General features: G+C 37.9%; 1 protein-coding gene and 1 long non-coding RNA gene across 2 annotated transcripts in view; both read left to right on the top strand.

Moving 5' to 3' along the window:
• LOC146462787 (uncharacterized) overlaps positions 1-8,851 on the top strand; it is a 225,045-nt gene extending 216,194 nt beyond the window's left edge. Inside the window, exons 33-39 of the mRNA XM_085085071.1 lie at positions 2,567-2,645; positions 2,912-2,965; positions 3,182-3,241; positions 3,661-3,693; positions 4,029-4,067; positions 4,945-5,192; positions 7,704-8,851. Of these exons, the coding sequence (XP_084941197.1) occupies positions 2,567-2,645; positions 2,912-2,965; positions 3,182-3,241; positions 3,661-3,693; positions 4,029-4,067; positions 4,945-5,192; positions 7,704-7,979 (789 nt within the window). The 3' untranslated portion in view covers positions 7,980-8,851. The remainder of the gene's footprint in view (positions 1-2,566; positions 2,646-2,911; positions 2,966-3,181; positions 3,242-3,660; positions 3,694-4,028; positions 4,068-4,944; positions 5,193-7,703) is intronic.
• A 93-nt stretch (positions 8,852-8,944) lies between these two features.
• On the top strand, positions 8,945-10,426 carry LOC146462786 (uncharacterized). Its single transcript, XR_014857043.1, has 2 exons — positions 8,945-9,034; positions 9,943-10,426. It is a non-coding gene; the product is annotated as an uncharacterized LOC146462786 (long non-coding RNA).
• Positions 10,427-19,045: the final 8,619 nt, after the last annotated feature.

Raw genomic sequence — 19,045 nt, 5'->3', positions numbered from 1 at the left:
TGTGGGCAATAAGGTTTCCACGATATAACAACACAAATTTTAATAACAAATTCAAATCATATTTGCGCTCATGATGTAGTCATGACAAATATCTGGGTTTTGGCCGAGTCGTATATCCCCCTTGTTCTCCTTGATTGTCTCCTGCACAGGTCTTCTTGTTTCGATGATGTATACTTTTCTGCATTCTAGAGGGATATACGACTCGATCGTTAATTTCATCATGCGGTTATTCCTGGAAATAATATACATGCAAAAAAATCAGTACACTTATTGACTGAGAACACCTCAATTAATCCCAATCAGTACAGAAAGTTAAAATTAAATTGATTGACAGGAAAGTCGCCAAAGCGCAACAAAACAAAATGGCGGACAGGTTAAGAGAAAGTAGCAACGTTTTAATCCAGAGTTTAAACGAGAATGCTAAGAACAAAAACACACAACAAAGCACAGATAACCAGCTCAAAGTTTGGAAGTATTGGGCTTCTCAAAATGGCTATCATGAAAGTATTGAAAAGTACGAACCAGAGGTCCTGATCAAAAATCTGGAGGAGTTTTACGCAACAGTTGGTGAGAAATCCGGACAAGATAACGACCGTGATAACCTTCGTGTAATGGTTACTGCTACTGACCAATATGTAACAGAGAAATAGTACAAACACTCTCTTCGCGCGAGAGAGTTTAAAAGCTCTAGGCAAGTAGCCCGCTTACTGCGCCAACAAGGCAAAGGCAAGCGGCCGAACAAGGCGAGAAGTCAGACAACAAGCGAGGAAAAAGAGCTGTGGGAAAAAAAGAAGCTAGGGAAGGGAACTCTCTAAGTCCTTGTCCAAACAGTTTGGTAGCTTCTGACCCAATAATTCGGTCTCCGAGGTCGACAGGAACACCGCAGTATGACGGTTAAAGGTTTCTCCTTATAAAAACAATACAGAGAACGTCAAATTCATCAAGAACCCGAAAAAAACACACCAGTCCGGACTTTTCTCAAAGGCCAGAAGCTTCCTTTCAAAAATGTTTGCAACTGGAGATGACGGATGTCTCGTTGCAACTTTCAGCGTTTCTGTGGCGTCGTCTTCCCGAAATAAGGACAACCAGTCCAGTTTTCTGTCTTGTGTGCTAAATCCGTCCTCGGAAGCCGAACGGAGTGAACACGATCGACGACATGATGAGGTCCGTCATAAGAGGAATGACCCTGGAAGGTTCTTGGAGGACCTTTTCCACCCACAGAGCCAGGAAACAGCAGGCCTGGAGCGAGGTAGCGGTAACGGACCACAGAAACTAGAAGTCACTGGATGACTATGACGAAGGAGTTGAAAGGGAACAGCGACAGCTCTCGCTCACCATCAGCTAAAAACATCAACAGCCAGTTAGCTCGGAGAAACAACTTCACTTCGGTTAATAGTAGCACCACCAGCTCAGCAATATTTTTAATCAGACCAGGCCAGACCCTCCATGTGTAAGCAGCTTTATCGCGTTTAAATGTCTGGCCAGAATGATTAGCGTCAGTGTTTCATGAAAAAAAATCATTTCCACCAATGTCAAGTCACACATGGGAAACACAGCAGCTCCTGAAAGCCACGGCCAGCCTCACCGCTTCTCGAGGACAGTATTTCTAGCTGATTCATATTTCGAAAATCTTCACTTTTTGAAAATATTGATCGATTTCGCCCCAATTAAAATCGACAACAAACATTTAACGAGTTGACTTATTTAATTAAACACGTTTTGACAGCTTGTCGCACCACTTTCCTCTTCTTTTTGGTCTGTGTGTTTCCACAAGTGCTAGCATGTCAATCAAGGTTGTCATTTTTCAACCAATAACGTTGATGTAGGCTGGACCAGTAAGCCATGATATGATATAAACTCGATAAGAGGAAACCAGAGTCAAATTTTTGCATCTATATTATTAACAATTAATCACACGATTTGTCTCGTGTAATTTGGGATAAATCATCACTCGTAAAAGACTACAAATTGCACCCGGCCTACGGGCACGTGCAATTTGGTAAGCCTTTGAAAAATTTACTCGTGCTGATTTATCCCAAGTTGCACTTGAATTCATGTGATTACCAGTACACGAAGTGACTTACCTTTAATGGAGCGGAAAAATTCAAAGGCAATTTATTCTATTAGCCATTAAGTGGCAATTGAAACAAATACGAAAGAATAAATAGTTATAAAACGTTCATCGTCGATTGTTGTTGTTGTTGATCATCTGTGTATTGATGTACATCCATCCATTCAGTTTTTGTTAATATTCAAAATATCGATGTACCGATTTTATGTAAAACAAATTTTAATAGTTTAACTATTTTAATTTGATAAAATCCAGTATGAAAATAAAAGATTATGTCTATCTATCTATCCACCCATCCATCCCTCCATCCATATGCATCCATCCATCCATCCATCCATCCATCCATCCATCCATCCATCTATCCATCCATCTGTCTCTAGGATGGTGAACATTTTACCTACCCTAAGACAGTGGCATTATTATGGTCTTTATCTGATGCAAAACAAATGAAGTTTACAAAGAAAGACATTTGAAACAAATTGATTTCTACCCCAGGCACAAAGAACCATTGAAAACAAATTGCGAAAGCTTTGGAACTATGTCCGAGGAATATCCACCTGCTGTGATGAGGAAGGTATAAAGGTTTTGTTTAACTTGTATTGAGAGTTAGTGGAAATAGAGCAAATAATGACAAACTGTTTTGATTGTAAGTTCCACACACTATAGTGTTGTCCTTTAAAAAGTGCGATAAAGATTGTCAATTCTTGGCTTAACTGAAATTGAACTATAATTTGCATCTTTGTCGTGCTTAGTTTTCTATTCGCTCTCTAAGCCACAAACTTCTCCCCCGTATAAGGTGTGCCTTTAGTTAAAATTACGTTTGTTTGCTGCTTGCTATAGAAGAAGAAGACGAAGAAGAAGAAGAGGGTAGTGAGGAAGACGACGGTGATGAAGGTGACATTTTGTTTTTTTGTTTTGGCATTACTTTGCAAAAGTATACTACTTTTGATGATACTTACAATTGATGCCTTGCTAAAAATTGATCAGTTATTCCTCCCTGGGTCAATTTTGGTTAGGTTAACATTCCTATTTGTAGTTTTTTAAAATTTATTTTTATCGTTTTTAGTCAATCAGTTTCACTCCTATTACTACTTGCTCATATTTCAATAGATGAAGAAGATCAGGAAATGATAGAGATGCATGTTTTGGCTCATCCACCTGCCGAGCAAGGTACATTACATTTAATTTGTTTTGTTTCTTTTTCTTTTTGTAACACTTCCTGTATTCCAATTAAACCTAAATCATAGAAAAGCAAGCGAATTTTGATCAAAAGATTTTTTTTGGCCAGAAAGTTGTTTAAATTGAACAATAGTGGTGATGAAGGCGCTGATATGATGCATGTTACCTTTGCGTTACCAAGCATTACAGTCAAAAATATATCGTCTCTTAAAGGCTATTTTTTGTACATTGCTTTTGTGCACTGTTTACGATCGACAAGCAATTACCACGTAAATCGAAGACTGGAAAGAAACGAGATTGTCCCATGTAACAGAATATTTTCCAGTGATGTCCATTTTGAAAAAAAAAAATTAAAAACACTAAACATTTAAACGTTTTGCTATAAAATTGTACTATTTTGTTGATTGCAGATCAAGAGATAGGTGATGCATCATCAGATTCAGGTAAATATGAAATGATCTCCCTTCTCTCTTATGAGGATTGTTTCACATCCTCTTGGTTCAAAAACAATGAAAATATGACGTACGGTACATGAATGTACAATAACATGTAGGTATGAAGCCAAATCGACTGATCAGTAATAAGCAAATAAATTATAAAAAAACAACGTCTGTGAATTGGTAGCTGAACTGATATTATTGGAAGAACCAATCATTTAACAATCTGCAGTCACTATGCTGCCGTACTTGTTTAGTCGGTGAAATTGAAATTAAGATCAGCAGTCACCTTGTATTTGATAACAGTAGTAAATGATCATCGATAATCTTTCCTTATGCAGATTATGAGATGGAGGAGCCAGTGGTGTCAATCGTACAGGGTACGTAAATAACTTTATCTCACATATTACGTTAACATTACCGTTATTCTAAAGAGGCGGTCCATTGAGAGAGTAGATCTAAAACCTTATAAATTACACGAGTATTGTGGTTTCTCTAGTATAAACTAACTTGATGTAGCATTGTTTTACTTTTTTCTAACAAAACGATTTTCCAAGAAAAAGTGGTGTGGAGACTGATGGGGAGCAATTATTGAAAATGTAAAATTTAAAAATTATAACTCAGCCAAAAATCCCTAAATGAAAGAACAATCTGCTGTGGATATGCCACTGAAATTCCCATTTATTTCTTTTTGTTCATTTTTGTCATTCCTGTTTAAGGCAAGTACTTTACTCTTAGTTTACGTGCACAACGCAAGAACAACATTCCAGAGTTAACGACTTCCTACTTTACCACAATGATGTGCATGGATAAAATAATTTAACTTTCTTTTTATCAAGCTACCGCCCATCTGTATCCCAAAAGACTCGCCAAGGGCGAGAGTGGGGCTCAGCTAGGAAAGCATGACACAAAAACGTACTTTTACTGTAGTTAGCTAGAGCACCTTCCTACTGCGCGTGTTGAGATCTGGGAATGTTTTAACTGATGGAGGTGCACTATATCAACTATAAGCTCAATTATTCCTTTAGGACACTTTGGTAATTTCTTCTGTATCATGGAATACTGAATATACCTCACAAGACGTTTTATAAATTGGAATACGTCGTTTTTATCTTGCTCGGAGAATGGGCACTGAGGACGTGACAAACATATGTTAAAGATTGGCATTGACCTTAGTTTAGTATGCATTACGTTGGCTACTTACTAGTATCTTAATTACTGTGGCAGTTGTTTAAAAAAAACTTTAACTTATTACAGTGTATAAAGTTGCTGATGATGAGGAGACAGCAGAAACTAAACTTGCACCACTAGCAGAAGAAGAAGAAGTGGATTTGGAGGAAATCACAATTGTCACGACGTATGGTAAGGTAACAGAGGGAGCAGCTACAGTGAATAAAGTTGCCTGTGATGAGGAAACACCAGAAGCTAAATTTGCACCACTGGCAGAAGAAGAAGTGGATTTGGAGGAAACCACAATGGTCACGACTCATGATAAGGTGACAGAGGCAGCCGTTGCAGTGAATAAAGTTGCTTGTGATAAGGAGACACCAGAAGCTAAACTTGCACCACTGGCAAAAGAGGAAGAAGTGGATTTGGAGGAAACCACAATGGTCACGACTAATGATAAGGTGACAGAAGTATCAGCTGCAGTGAATAAAGTTGCCTGTGATGAGGAGACACCAGAACCTAAACTTGCACCATTGGCAGAAGAAGAAGAAGTGGATTTGGAGGAATCCACAATGGTCACGACTCATAATAAGGTGACAGAGGCAGCAGCTGCAGTAAATAAAGTTTCTTGTGATGAGGACACACCAGAAGCTAAACTTGCACCACTGGCAGAAGAAGAAGAAGAAGAAGAAGAAGAAGAAGAAGAAGAAGAAGAAGAAGAAGAAGAAGAAGAAGAAGAAGAAGAAGAAGAAGAAGAAGAAGGAGAAGAAGAAGAAGAAGAAGAAGAAGAAGACGAAGAAGAAAAAGAAGAAGAGGAAGAAGAAGAGGAAGTGGATTTGGAGGAAACCACAATGGTCACGACGAATGTAAAACTTACAGAGGCAGCAGATTCTAAATTGGTGACAGGGGCAGATGCGGAATTGGCAGGTGAAGCGGGTGCGGCAGCAGCTGCAGTAAATAAAGTTTCATGTGATGAGGAGACACCAGAACCTAAACTTGCACCACTGGCAGAAGAAGAAGAAGAAGAAGAAGAAGAAGAAGAAGAAGAAGAAGAAGAAGAAGAAGAAGAAGAAGAAAAAGTGGATTTGAAGGAAACCACAATGGTCACGACTCATGGTAAGGTGACCGAGGTAGCAGCTGCAGTGAATGAAGTTTCATGTGATGAGGAGACACCAGAACCTAAACTTGCACCACTGGCAGAAGAAGAAGAAGAAGAAGAAGAAGAAGAAGAAGAAGAAGAAGAAGAAGAAGAAGAAGAAGAAGAAGAAGAAGAAGAAGAAGAAGAAGAAGAAGAAGAAGAAGAAGAAGAAGAAGAAGAAGATGCGGAATTGGCAGGTGAAGCGGGTGCCGGAGTACCGAAAGGAGTGGATGCTCAGGTGATGGGAACAGAAGATGCTGATGTATTAGAAGGCGTTCGGGCGCAGACGGCCGAGACAACAGAAGCTGAAGTGTTTTCATCGGCGGAAAAAAAGGTGACATCTGTTGCGCATGCTGAGCTACCAGAAACAACAGGTGCTTTAATGGGGAAAATGGATAAAGCAGTGGGGAGAGAAAAGGCGAAACTTAATGTGGCGAATGCGGCAAAAGGTGAAGTGGTGAAAGAAACGGAAGCTGTGTTCTCAGAAGCTGTAAAAGTTGAAGTGGAACAGGCATTGTTTGGTCATCTGAAAGAAAGAGGATACGCTGAGGTGGGGGAAGAAGCAAAATCTGAAATGATGAGAGCAGCACATGTAAAATTGGCGAAACCAGCAGATGATGAAGTTGTTGAGGCAGCAGATGCTGTATTGGTCAAAAAATTACATCCCGACGTGACGAAAGTTCTGAAAGAGGTAACAGAAAAAGAACTGGCAGTAGCAGGATATGATCATTTGGCTGAAATAGGAGATGCTGATCTGGGCAAAACAGGGGACGCTAAAGTGACGACAGCGGAAGACGTTGAAAATGCAGATGCTAAGAAGGCAAGAGTAGCTGAAACTGACGTGGGACAAGAAGAAGAAACTGGAGTTGCAGAAGCAGCATTTAAAGGTGTTATGGAGACAGGAGATCATGAATTGTCAAAAGCATCAGGAACGGAAGAAACAGGTACTACGGAGACTGAGGCAACAGATGATGAATTGGTGAAGGACCTAGAGGATGAGCTGTTAGTGCCCGCAGAATACGAGGTGACAGAGACATCGCTTGCAGAATTTGGGAAGGGAAGAGATGCTGAAGGTGGAGCGGAAGCTAGAGCTGATGCGGTGCAGGGAGCAGAAGCTGAGAAGGCTGACGTCGTAGCGACAAAGGAAGCAGATAAAGAAGTAACGGAGAGAGTTGGTGGTGAAGTTTCAGGACCAGTACCTGCTGACGAGCTGATAACAACAGATTTTAAAAATACAGAAGCAGTGGATGCTGAAATTATGGAAGTAGCCAAAGCTAAGGACTTTGAAGCCTTCGAGGAAGAAACCAAGGAAGGAGCGGCAACTGAAATGTTTGAAGCAGCAGATGCTGAAACAACAGAGGCAATGAAAACTAATATGGTGGAAGCATCTGATAAAGAAGTGTCTGAGGCCGAAACTATTGAGTTAGTGGCGAGAGAAGATGGTGCTGAGACGACGGAAGCGCTGGAAGCTGAGATGGTGAAAGTAGCAAGAACTGACAAGACGGAAGAAAAAGATGAAGAAACACTGAAATATCAAATGCTGGAGGCAGTAGACCAAGCAGAAGATACTGACGTGGTAGAAGGATCAGACGCTGAAGTGGTTGAGGAAGCAGCTTTTGAGGTGGGGAACGAAACCGATGTTGCAATAGCGAAAGTAGCTAGTTCTGAAAGAGCCGAACCGCTGGAAGATGAACTGAAGAAAGTAGCAGAGGCAAAAGCAGAAGGTGAAGAAGCAGCAGATGCTGAGGAAACGGAAGAGGTGGAATCATCAGATTCTGGAGTAGCTGAGGCAGCAGGTATTGAGACCGAAAAAGAAACAGATGCTGAAGTAGAGAACGCAACGCGTACTGAAGCGTCGAAAGCACTACAAGCTGAAGGATTAAAACCAGGCAATGCTGAAGTGAAAGATGCAGCTGAAGCGCTAGAAGCAGCACAACCTGAGATGGAGAAAACAGGAGATGCTAAAGGCGGAATCAGCATCAGTTAACTACTAAGCTAATCAAAAAATCTCTCTCTAAGAATTAACTACTATAATAACATATCTTAGGCTTTTGCTTTTTTTCTAAAAAGGGTTATATAATCACGACCTATTGTTATAATAAATATTTTGTAGGAGACAAAGATACATTGAATGCAATCAGTAGTATGTGATATAGCACGTGGTTTCATGTAAGGCAACGCTGTTAATCTTCAAATTAATTATAGGCAATAACATAAACGGAAAAAAATTGGGCTATTTCATTAGTGAAGTAATGGATTCTGATCGCTTACCAAACACTGTCTCTCTCTTCTTATAATTAACTAGTAAAATAGATTTCGCATTTGCTTTTTCGTAAAAGAGATTATATAATCACTAACTTTGACAGTGTTTATTTGACAGTCGTAAGGTGGCAGGTATAATAACTCTTATATCGACTGCAACACACTGATCGTGATTATAAGCTTTTGTAGGGAACCAATATGTATTACGTGCAATTACTACAAGATAAGATAGTCAATGGTTTCATATAAGGCAACGCTGTTAATCTACAGATTAATGATAAATAATAAAATAAATGAGAGACTAACGCAGTTTTTGGAATAGAAGACGTGATGATCCTTATAGCTCAGCACGAAACTCTCTCTCTCTCTTAGAATTAACTAGTTACATATATTTTGCATTTGCTTTTTTCGTAAAAGGATTTTTTAATTTCTCACTTTGACGGTGCTTATATGAGAGTCATAAGATGGCAGGTATAGACTCTTATATGGACTGTGATACACCGCAATTGAGCTCAAAGAATCTTTTGTAGAAGACCAAATTGTATTCCATGCAATCCCTAAGACTTTACATAGCACTTGGTTTCATAAAAGGCAACGCTGTTAATAGTCATATTAATTATAGGTAATAAAATAAACGAGAGAGAAAAGTATCTTATAGGTGACATAATGAATTCTGATTCCGTATAATAACTCTTATATCGACTGTAACACACTGATTGTGATTATAATCTTTTGTAGGGGACCGATATGTATTACGTGCAATTACTACGAGATAAGATAGTTAATGGTTTCATATAAGGCAACGCTGTTAATCTACAAATTAATGATAAGTAATAAAATAAATGAGAGACAAACGCAGTTTTTGGAAGAGAAGACGTGTTGATTCTTATAGCTCAGCAACTCTCTCTCTCTGTCTAAGAATTAACTAGATACATATATTTTGCATTTGCTTTTTTCGTAAAAGGATTTTATAATCTCTTACCTTTACGGTTGGTTATATGAGAGTCGTAAGATGGCAGGTAAAGACTCTTATATGGACTATGATACACCGATTGAGATTATAAATCTTTTGTAGAAGACCAAGATGTATTGCGTGAAATCAAATAGGATATGATATTAATAGTACTTAGTTTCATAAAACGCAACGCTGTTAATCATCAAATTAATTATAGGTAATAAAGTAAACGAGAGAGAAACGGAGTATTTAATCAATGACGTAATGAATTCTGATTGCTTACCAATAACTGTCTCTCTCTGCTAAGAATTAACTAGAAAAGTTTAATTTGCATTGGCTTTTTTCGTAAAAGAGATTATGTAATCACTAACTTTGGCAGTGTTTATTTGACAGTAATAACTCTTATGTGGACTGTTATACTACACTGATTGTGATTATAATCTTTTGTAGGGGACCAATATGTATTACATGTAATCACTACAAAATAAAATAGTTAATGGTTTCATATAAGGCAACGCTGTTTATTTACAAATTAATTATAGGTAATAAAATTAATTAGAGGGAAACAGTTTTTGGAATAGATGACGTGTTGAATCATGATAGTTCGGCAGAAAATCTCTTTCTTAGAATTAATTAGTTACATATATTTTGCAATTGCTTTTTTCGTGAAAGGATCTTATAATCTCTTACCTTTACGGTTGCTTATATGAGAGTCATAAGATGGCAGGTAGAGACTCTTATATGGACTGTGATACACCGATTGAGATTATTAATCTTTTGTAGAAGACCAAGATGTATTGCATGCATTCACTAAGATATAATATAGCACTTGGTTTCATATAAGGCAACGCTGTTAATCATCAAATTAATATATAGACAATAAGTTAAATGAGAGAGAAAACACTATTGCATCGGCGACGCGTTTAATTTTAATTTATTATCAAAAACTGTTCCAATCTTAGAATTAACTAGTAAGGTATATTTCGCATTTGCTTTTTTCGTAAACGAGATTATTTTATCACTAACTTTGACAGTGTCTATTTGACAGTCGCAAGGTGGCAGGTATAATAACTATTATATGGACTGTAATACACTGATTGTGATTATAATCTTTTGTAGGAGACCAAGGTTCCTTGCATTCAGTAAACTATAAAATAATGAATGATTTCATGTAACGCTACGCTGTTTAAAATAAAATAAACGAGAGAGAACCAGAATTTGTCTGCTTGGTATCATATTATATTTAAGAAATAGTAGGGACAAAAACGGTCCGTTTGTGTATTTTCTTTTCATTCCCGGGAAATTCAAAGCCGCAAGAAACAGAAAAAGTAAAAACAAATGCGTTTTGAAAAGTTACTTTTCCTATATAAGATTGAGTTTCACTGATCATGACAACATTGAAAACGACGAAGAATTCGAACACTCGCCAAGTGAGTTTTATTTTCCTGGAGAAGACTTCGATGAGACGAGCAATACAAGCCGTATAAGCGAGAGCAGGGAAGAAATTGAAGTTTTTATTAAACAACTAGAAAAGTGCCAACACTACAAAGAAGACTACGAGTGACATGAACACTAGTTTCTCGCTACATGAAAACAATTGGCATGAGTGAAAATGCCGAAAGCTTACCTGCGTCCGAACTTGACCACCTCTAGGGCAAGTTTTTCATGAATATCTGCAAGAAAAACGGAGAAGAATACGAACCAGATACCATGTATGGTTTTCAACGCAGGTCGCTTGTTCATGAACACGGTAAAGGTAACAAACCGTAAGCTGCCACGGCACTCGTAGACGATGAAGAAGATGCTCTCTTTAAAACAGGAGAATTTGGTGATTCAAATCCAGTTTCGCTAAAGCGAACATTTTGGTGGCTCTTGTCTCTTCACTTCGATGACCACGTATGGAAAATCTCTTAAAAACCATAGCTATTGTTGTCGAATTTGATCCCCTGCCCTTGATATGTAAAATTATTCGGAATCCGTTCATTTCGACACCAGAGTCTGAGTGGAATGTTATATGACTGCATGGTCTCCAAATATGTGAAGTTGGTTTGAAACAATTCCTATAGTTTTCGAATTTGATCTTTTACGCTTGATGTGGAAAAGTATCCGAAATCCTTTCATTTCTTCAGAATAGTCTGACTGGAATGTCATATGTCAATTTGATCCGCTGTCCTTGATATGGAACAGTTTCTTTATAAGAGTCTGAGTGGAATGTCATGAGTGTAAAGTCCTCAGTCACTTCAACCTCCTTCGCAGTCTCAATTTCTTACCGCAGTTCTTTCCAAACGACAGCTTTGTATCATTAAAGTAATCTTCAAGTAGTCATACCTGCAAGGAAACATATCTGTGCTTTGTTTGAGGAATCACATCCTCACAGGTTGGTTTGTTGATTTTTATGGCTTCCTAGAAATGTTGCAGTGTTTTTAGCTTGAAACTCAGTTAATCGTTTAGTCGTATTTTTTCCACTTAATTAAGTCCCCACTGCTTTGAAACAAAAGTTCGGGCAAGGAAAGTACTAAGGAGAATGAGCAGCTCAAGTAGGGTTAGATCTAATTGAGGAATCAGGTAAAAAAAGAAAATGAATTGCAATTTGCAAGACAAAGCAAATGCAGAAAAAAAATCAGATTTTAGGCTTTGGAAACACGTGGAGAAACAAAGAAGCGCAAAGAAGCTACTGGGGAGTCAACTTTAGGACAGAAAAAGAAGAAGAAAGCAAGACCTAGTGGGTCAGACACCCTTGACTTTATGAGAAAGAAATTGGAAACAGACACTAAGATAAAGCAAGAAGAACTGACCCAAAGGAGATCTGAACAGAAGAAAATTGTAGATCAGCAAAATAATATTTTGCAACAAATGCAACTACAACATGTCAATCAATGACAGCAGATGCAAGATATGTTAGCAGCTATTATGTAACAAAGTCAGCAGCAAACCAAACTATGTTGGCAATTGTGGAAACAGTTGCTAAAAAGTAGGGCTGAATCAAATTCAGAAGGTTGAGATTTGTTCAGTTAAAGTTTTTTTATTGCAAGTTATGAGTTATCTGGTTTTTGCACTTGTTTGTTTTCTTATAAAGCAGAAATCAAAAATTTAAAATTAAATCAATTTTAAATTATGTTTTTTGAACCAAGATATTCAGTTATATGATAGATGGAAGAGAACATGTATGACAAGGGACTTTCGATGTTTTCCATCTGTTTACTAACTCAACAAATTAATGGTATCTTCTTTACAGTTTGGTTACTTGCTTGTTACTTGTTGGAAGAAAGTGGTTGTTGATTGAACCATACTTTACATTACATGAATTCAGTCTTCAAATTTATGCAAAATAGTCTTTCAGCCTTGGAGCCTTGCCTTATAGGCCTGTAAGAGCATTGACGAATTGCTGATACAATTTACATTTTTCCCTAGTACACTACTTAAACCAGCCTTGAGTTTTTTTTAATCCATGAACTTAAAATAATTTATGTTGTCATTAAATAGCCATTCAACAGAAACTCTTAGAAACCCTTCACTCAGAAACTCGTCACTCATACACTTATTAAACTGCTGCATCTGAGGAGTTAAGTGGGCATTCTTGAACCGACCCTGCAAATGTACCCTCAGTGGGTATGCAGGGTCGCCATAGATACACATAGGCTGGCCAGCAGGTGACAGTGCATTCTGTTGTAGTTGCCTCAAAAGCCCATATTCTGTTAAGATGCTTGCACCATGTTTTCTTCCTTCCTCACAGTGGGTATGGACGTGGAAGACAAATGTTATGATGTTGCCTGTCAGTAGGAAGGTGCAGTGGGTGTGTTGAAACCCACATGGACCATTGAGATCCACTTACTGGGGAGGTTATCAGATACTACTATTTCTCCCAATGAATCTTCTGCTGCTTGTAGGCTTAACCGACCCCCTTCCCCCCCCCCCCCCCCCCCCACCCCTCCTCTTCATACATAAAATCCAGCTTGGGAAAGGAAAGTTGTTCTCATATTGCTTTTAAGCAAACATAAAACACTTCAAGGAAAATCAATGTTATTGTCCCTCTGTTTTTCAAAGGAACATTTCTTCTCTACAGGCATATAAAAATGGGTTGATGCGGAGTGAAAATGGAGATGATTTCAAAAGAAATGCTCTTAGAAAGCCTTCTAATGTCAAGAAACAAAATCTTTTCTCCGTGAGATAAGCTTACTGAAACTTCACTAAAACTTACCCTAAAATAAAAGAATTACACAAGTGCCTCAAATTTACCTCCCCCCCCCCCCTCCCTCCTCCTTACCTTACAAAGGTTTTAAGCCTTCCAGTCTTGTTAGATATCATCAGATGGTTGCTAAATCGTCAGTTACCGACTGGGCCATACATGTTACCAATCATTTGCTAATGCAATTGATTGAAACTTGATGCCATGAACTTTCTTTTGTCTGTTATACATCACTCGTTAGCATTCTGCGGATTTAGAAACTGGTCCCACTGTTCCATCTACAAATCCAGAGCAGATTGCTAAAGGTGTTCCTTTTGCTGAAATTGCATCTGCTTATGTTTGCAAGGCAATAGGGTTCAGAATATCATCATTCCAGTTAGTAATATTGTGATGATGGGTCCCGTATATGTGGTCTATGTCTATATATGGTAATCTTGCTTAGGACAGGAACTCGTCTGCCGAAACGATCAAAGAGGTCTGAATATTTACAAGGGTAAGCAAGCTTTTTCAGGAACATACAGAGTCCTTCCGTTCCAGAGAAGACGATCTCTAGCTGCATTTCATTAAAATCGTGATCTGTAGCACCACTTCTAGTAGCAGAATGTGTCGCTTCTCAAAACGAAATTTGGCAATACACTCAGCTTCATTGATATCGCCAAGATCAAACTGGTCGAAGAAATCATAGGAAAAGTCAATTTTTTATCGTTTTTATAGTGTTGAGCTCATTAAAAACGTCATCCAGCCAATCTTCAGAGTATGCAACCAATAAAGCATACTGATGCGTATAATTCGTTATTTAACAAATAGATTCCATTTTGCCGTGCGTCTGTACTCTGATAACGCACAGATGACGTCAAAACGTGGTGAGAACAAAGAAGTACGCTACGAGCCGCAGACGAGTAGCGTGACTGATTTTCTCACCACGTTTTGACGTCCTCTGTGCGTTATCAGAGTACAGACCCACCGCAAAATGGAATCTATTTGTTTTATACAATAACCAAGACATTTCAACACATTTCGTAAGTGAGCATCGCGTTGCCTGAGCTGAGTCAAAAACTTTCCAGCAAACTCAGTTTTGGACTACTACACACATGCAATTGTGATCTTCTAAATTAGAGTATAATACGAAAGAATTTCACTAACAATACAGTCGAACCTGTATATAACGGCCCTCTATTAAGCGGCCACCCTCTATTAAGCGGCCAGTTTTTAAAGTCCCGATTGTTTGCTCATACAAACGCCGTATTTGTTACCTGTATTAGGCGGCCAACTCTATTAAGCGGCCGCGGCCACCCTGTAGCAGTCCAATGTTTGTCTTTCTTTGTTATTTTTACCTATATTAAGCGGCCATCCTTGATTGGAAACTAAGCCATATGTTATTTTATGTGGTATTTTATTGTGTTTAAAATGCGATCCAGTATCACTTTAAAGAAATAACATGTACAAAGCTACTGTAAGCTGACACTCGGCCGTTTAATATAGTTAATGCTTTTAAGATGTCCGCAATGTGCTGAAGTACAGTACCATATCACGAACGCTAAAAAAAGTTTGTTTTGAATATGCTGCACTCTTTAGCACGAAATTCCTCTTTAATTAGCTTGTTCTTTAGCCATGTGACATTGAACGTTGAGCGTAACAACTATGAAATGACGGAATGAGATATTTTGTTGTGAACTGTAAGTCATAGAAATAGGGCACTGTATACCGTAGGAGAGTAGAGTGCAATTTATTGTATAGTACTTTAACACAATGTTACGTATATTATACCGTTAAGTTACAAGTTGGCACTGAACTTTGTTTAAAGTATTGATCACTTAAAAGAGTGTTGATTGTCCTATTGTTTCCTTGCATGAAGTGTTTTTGTATGATATGCCATTAAAATTGACATTAGACCACACCCGGTGAGTATTTTTAGTGATCCTGTATTAAGCGACCACCTGTATTAAGCGGCCAGTTACTCAAGTCCCGAGGGTGGCCGTTATATACAGGTTCGACTGTATTTTCGAAACTAACCTTTATTCTAGAAGGAAAATCCTGACCTCAAAATATTACAGCATGTAAGTCGCTTCACTGCGATTTCTAATCGATTACTCGCCATTACCGGATTTCTATCGGCGACATATTTCGACAAATATTTGCTTCCTTTTCACGTCACAACAAAGTTCTAGCTTTCCTATCCTCGTTGAGGTCACTCTCAACGGTCTTTGTCCAATTTTTTATTGAACAGTTTTCCTTTCCTGAGAAAATTTGCCTGTGTTTGTCCGCTACTCGCAAAAACAGTTTGCAAAACTTTGTTGACCAGTCGCTCTGGCTGGACTCTAGACTCTGATCACGTGCGCCGGTCACACCACTCGATGACGTCAATCGTGCGTCTATACTCTAATCACACACTACTCTAGACCAATCAAAACGCGAGTTTAACACAGTTCATTGTATAAAACACTTTTCGATAGCTTCTAAGATCTGCCTCTCGTTGTTTGTTATTGTTTCACCTTCTATTCGCAGTTCAGTGATGGTCTTTCTTTTGCAGTTTCTTTTCTTCAGATTGAAAAAGTAATTTGTTGGACTTTCGCCTTTTTCGACCTAGCAACATTTGGATCTAAAAAATAGCCGCCCTCCCTTTCTCCTTGTAAATAGATCGGAGTTCCGTTTTGAGATCTTCACTCCTTTTGGATGCGCACGATGTCGGGAGAGTTAAAATTGTCGGTCGCAAAATTTTGCGGTCCGCAATTTCAAGCTATCTCGAAATTTCCAATTTTCTATCAGTTATCGCTTACGATTTCTTTTTAACATTTCCCAAAGAAGGCGTGCGGCTTCGAAATCGGAGTAAAAAGCGCGTGTGCGGGAGTTATTTCACGGATTTTTTCCACATAATGTTCATCCTTCAGTAAATTGTTGTTGAATTTCCAAAGTCCGGGTCATCTAGACTTTTCAGTTGTCCAAGACTAAGAAATTGAAATTTCTCGATGATTCATAAGAGTATTTTCGTACCCTCGAGTGGCATAATCTTTTAATATCTACAAGATCAAAAGCGCCCATAGCTTTCAATATCAGGTTTCGATAATTCGTCAGCTGATTCGTTGGTTACCAAATTGCGCCACCAATTTTATCTATCGTTGATAGGGTGCAATTCCAGTCACCCCCTGCAATAAGCGTGGAAATTTCTGACTTATCAATAGGCCATTTAATGTGTGTGAAGTGACCTGGCCTTGGATTCTCAGCGAGGCTGGGGGTGACCTTGTTTTGATACAAACCACACTGCTTTTCGTACGTAGATCATACTGTTCTTGTGCTAACTATTTGCATTTACATGTGAAAAGCAATGAGGTCTGTACCGAAACAAGGGCAACCCTAGCCTCGCTTCCAATTCAAGACCATGCCACTAAACACACAACTGTAAAATGGCCTATTAATAATAATAACAATCTTTTAATAGGATGCTCCATCACAAGAGTGGTTTACATAGAGGTCCTATTACTAGATGTCAAGAGAGGATGCTCTTGTAGATGTATATTATATGATGCAATTAAAATATAAAAAATTTAAGCTAAAATCGATATATATGATACAATTAAAATATAAAAAATTTAAGCTAACATCGAGATATAAAAATAATTACAACATACACACTGCAAGGATTAAAAACAAATACTTAATTATAAAAAGCAGAAAAAAGACACTTCTTAAAAATTGGAAAACTTGCTGAGTTTCTTACAGTTCTCTCTAACTCATTAAAGTCTTTGAAACAGTGGTACCGCGAACGATGTTTTCCCCAATTATATTTGATTTTGGGGAGCTTGATAGTATCGTTATTTGCGCATATTGTAGGAGTGCATATCACTCTTTCTTACAATATCCAAAGAATGATTAAGTTGGCCATTAATACACTTGTATGCATATATACATCGATGACATTTCCTACGTTCTTCAAGATTCAGCCATCTCAAGACTGTTAATGCATCAGTGGATGAAAAGTGAGGTGATCTATCTAATATCAACTTAGCTGCTTTGTTTTGCAGAATTTGAAATTCCGTCATAAATGAGACATTGTCCTTGTCACCCCAGACTAAATTAGTTTTTACAATAACTGTCCAAATTCCCGCGCGCTGATTGGCTCGTAGCTATTGTCTATAAGAGTACAGACAGTAAAAATGACGTCAGATGTAACGTGCGCGCTTTCTCAACGAAAAAAATAGCCAGTTCCGCTCGTACTTTTTCCATGTTATTGTAAAAAACAAATCGACGGCAGTTTTCTATGGTCTATACTCTTATAGACCATAAAATGACGCCATAAAATGTCCAAAACTTGGCAGTGAAACCACTCGCCTGCGGCTCGTGGTTCCACTTGAGTTTTGAACATTTTTTGTCGTCATTTTATGGTCTATAAGAGTATAGACCATAGAAAACTGCCGTCGATTTGTTAAATAATCAAAAATAGGTAGCACTAAGCTATTATAAAAGAAGTAACCGGGCATTATAAGGTAACTAATAATGGGCAATTGTTTAAGTTTTGTAAGAATTCTAATTGTTCATTTTGGCGATTCATATTCTGGCTATATTCATCAGTGATAATTCAGAACACAAGTAATTAGCACAATTCTTCCAGCTTTGTCACTGAATGAGTAATTGATCCTATCTTGTACCGTAGGGTGTAAACTATTGCTAACACCTTTACTATGCCTGGTTTCGTAAGATAATAAAATTTCACCTCCCAACTCCTTTTTCCAAATAATTTAATCTCCTGGTTGAGAGTAAGTATCTTGTAAGAAATAAATTTTTGATTTTTGATCTTTGAGATATAGAAAAATGCTCCTCCGTTTGGCTTGATCTCTTATTCTCCTTACGTTTAGAGAGTAAATCGTATTTATATGCAAATTAAAAAATAAAACAAAAGCAAACAAAAGTAAAATTATGCGAAAAAGTAAATTAAAGCAATTTATGAGTGTTTCCCTTCTTCTTCTCCTTCTTCTTCTTCTTCTTCTTCTTCTTCTTCTTCTTCTTCTTCTTCTTCTTCTTCTTCTTCTTCTTCTTCTTCTTCTTCTTCTTCTTCGAGCTTTGCGTTTTTTGTTCCTCTCCCAAATGTAAGTTTTAGTTTTTGTCCTCCTTGCCCAGACAATTGGACTTTTAAACCTCATTAATTCTGACCGGCTTACCCAGGTCTTGAAATATATTGATCCATCCATTGACCAGACACTCAATAATTCGTCATCTCTCCGAATCCCGTTTGCCAAATTCACGAAGTTTTCCTATACGAGTGAAGGTTCTCGTTTAAGAAGATCTTGTCGGCTTACACGAGAGTTGACGACAAGCAATGAGCATTGTTTACAAACATTCAATTTTTAAAGGAAGAAATTCAAATACACAGCTGTATATGGTGGAAAAATATTCTCAGAACTGAAATAGCTGATGATGTGAGACATTTGTTTTGGAACAAGGAACACAGGCTTCTAAAACACGATAAAAGATCGATTCATTTATTTTTCGCTTTAATACGTTCCCTGCGATTTTTCAAGTCATTCTCTTTCTATGTTCTTTAAGTCTACAAACATTTATAAACATCCAATTATTTAAGGGAGAAATTCATTTTCACTGTATTTGGTGAAAAAATAGTCTCAGTACGAAAATCATGGAAAATGGCTGATGATGTCAG

This window comes from Pavona decussata, unplaced genomic scaffold, assembly GCF_977016875.1.
Source record: "Pavona decussata unplaced genomic scaffold, jaPavDecu1.1 SCAFFOLD_184, whole genome shotgun sequence".
NCBI classification, from domain to species: Eukaryota; Metazoa; Cnidaria; class Anthozoa; order Scleractinia; family Agariciidae; genus Pavona; species Pavona decussata.
This window is presented reverse-complemented; position numbering and strand designations above follow the sequence as displayed.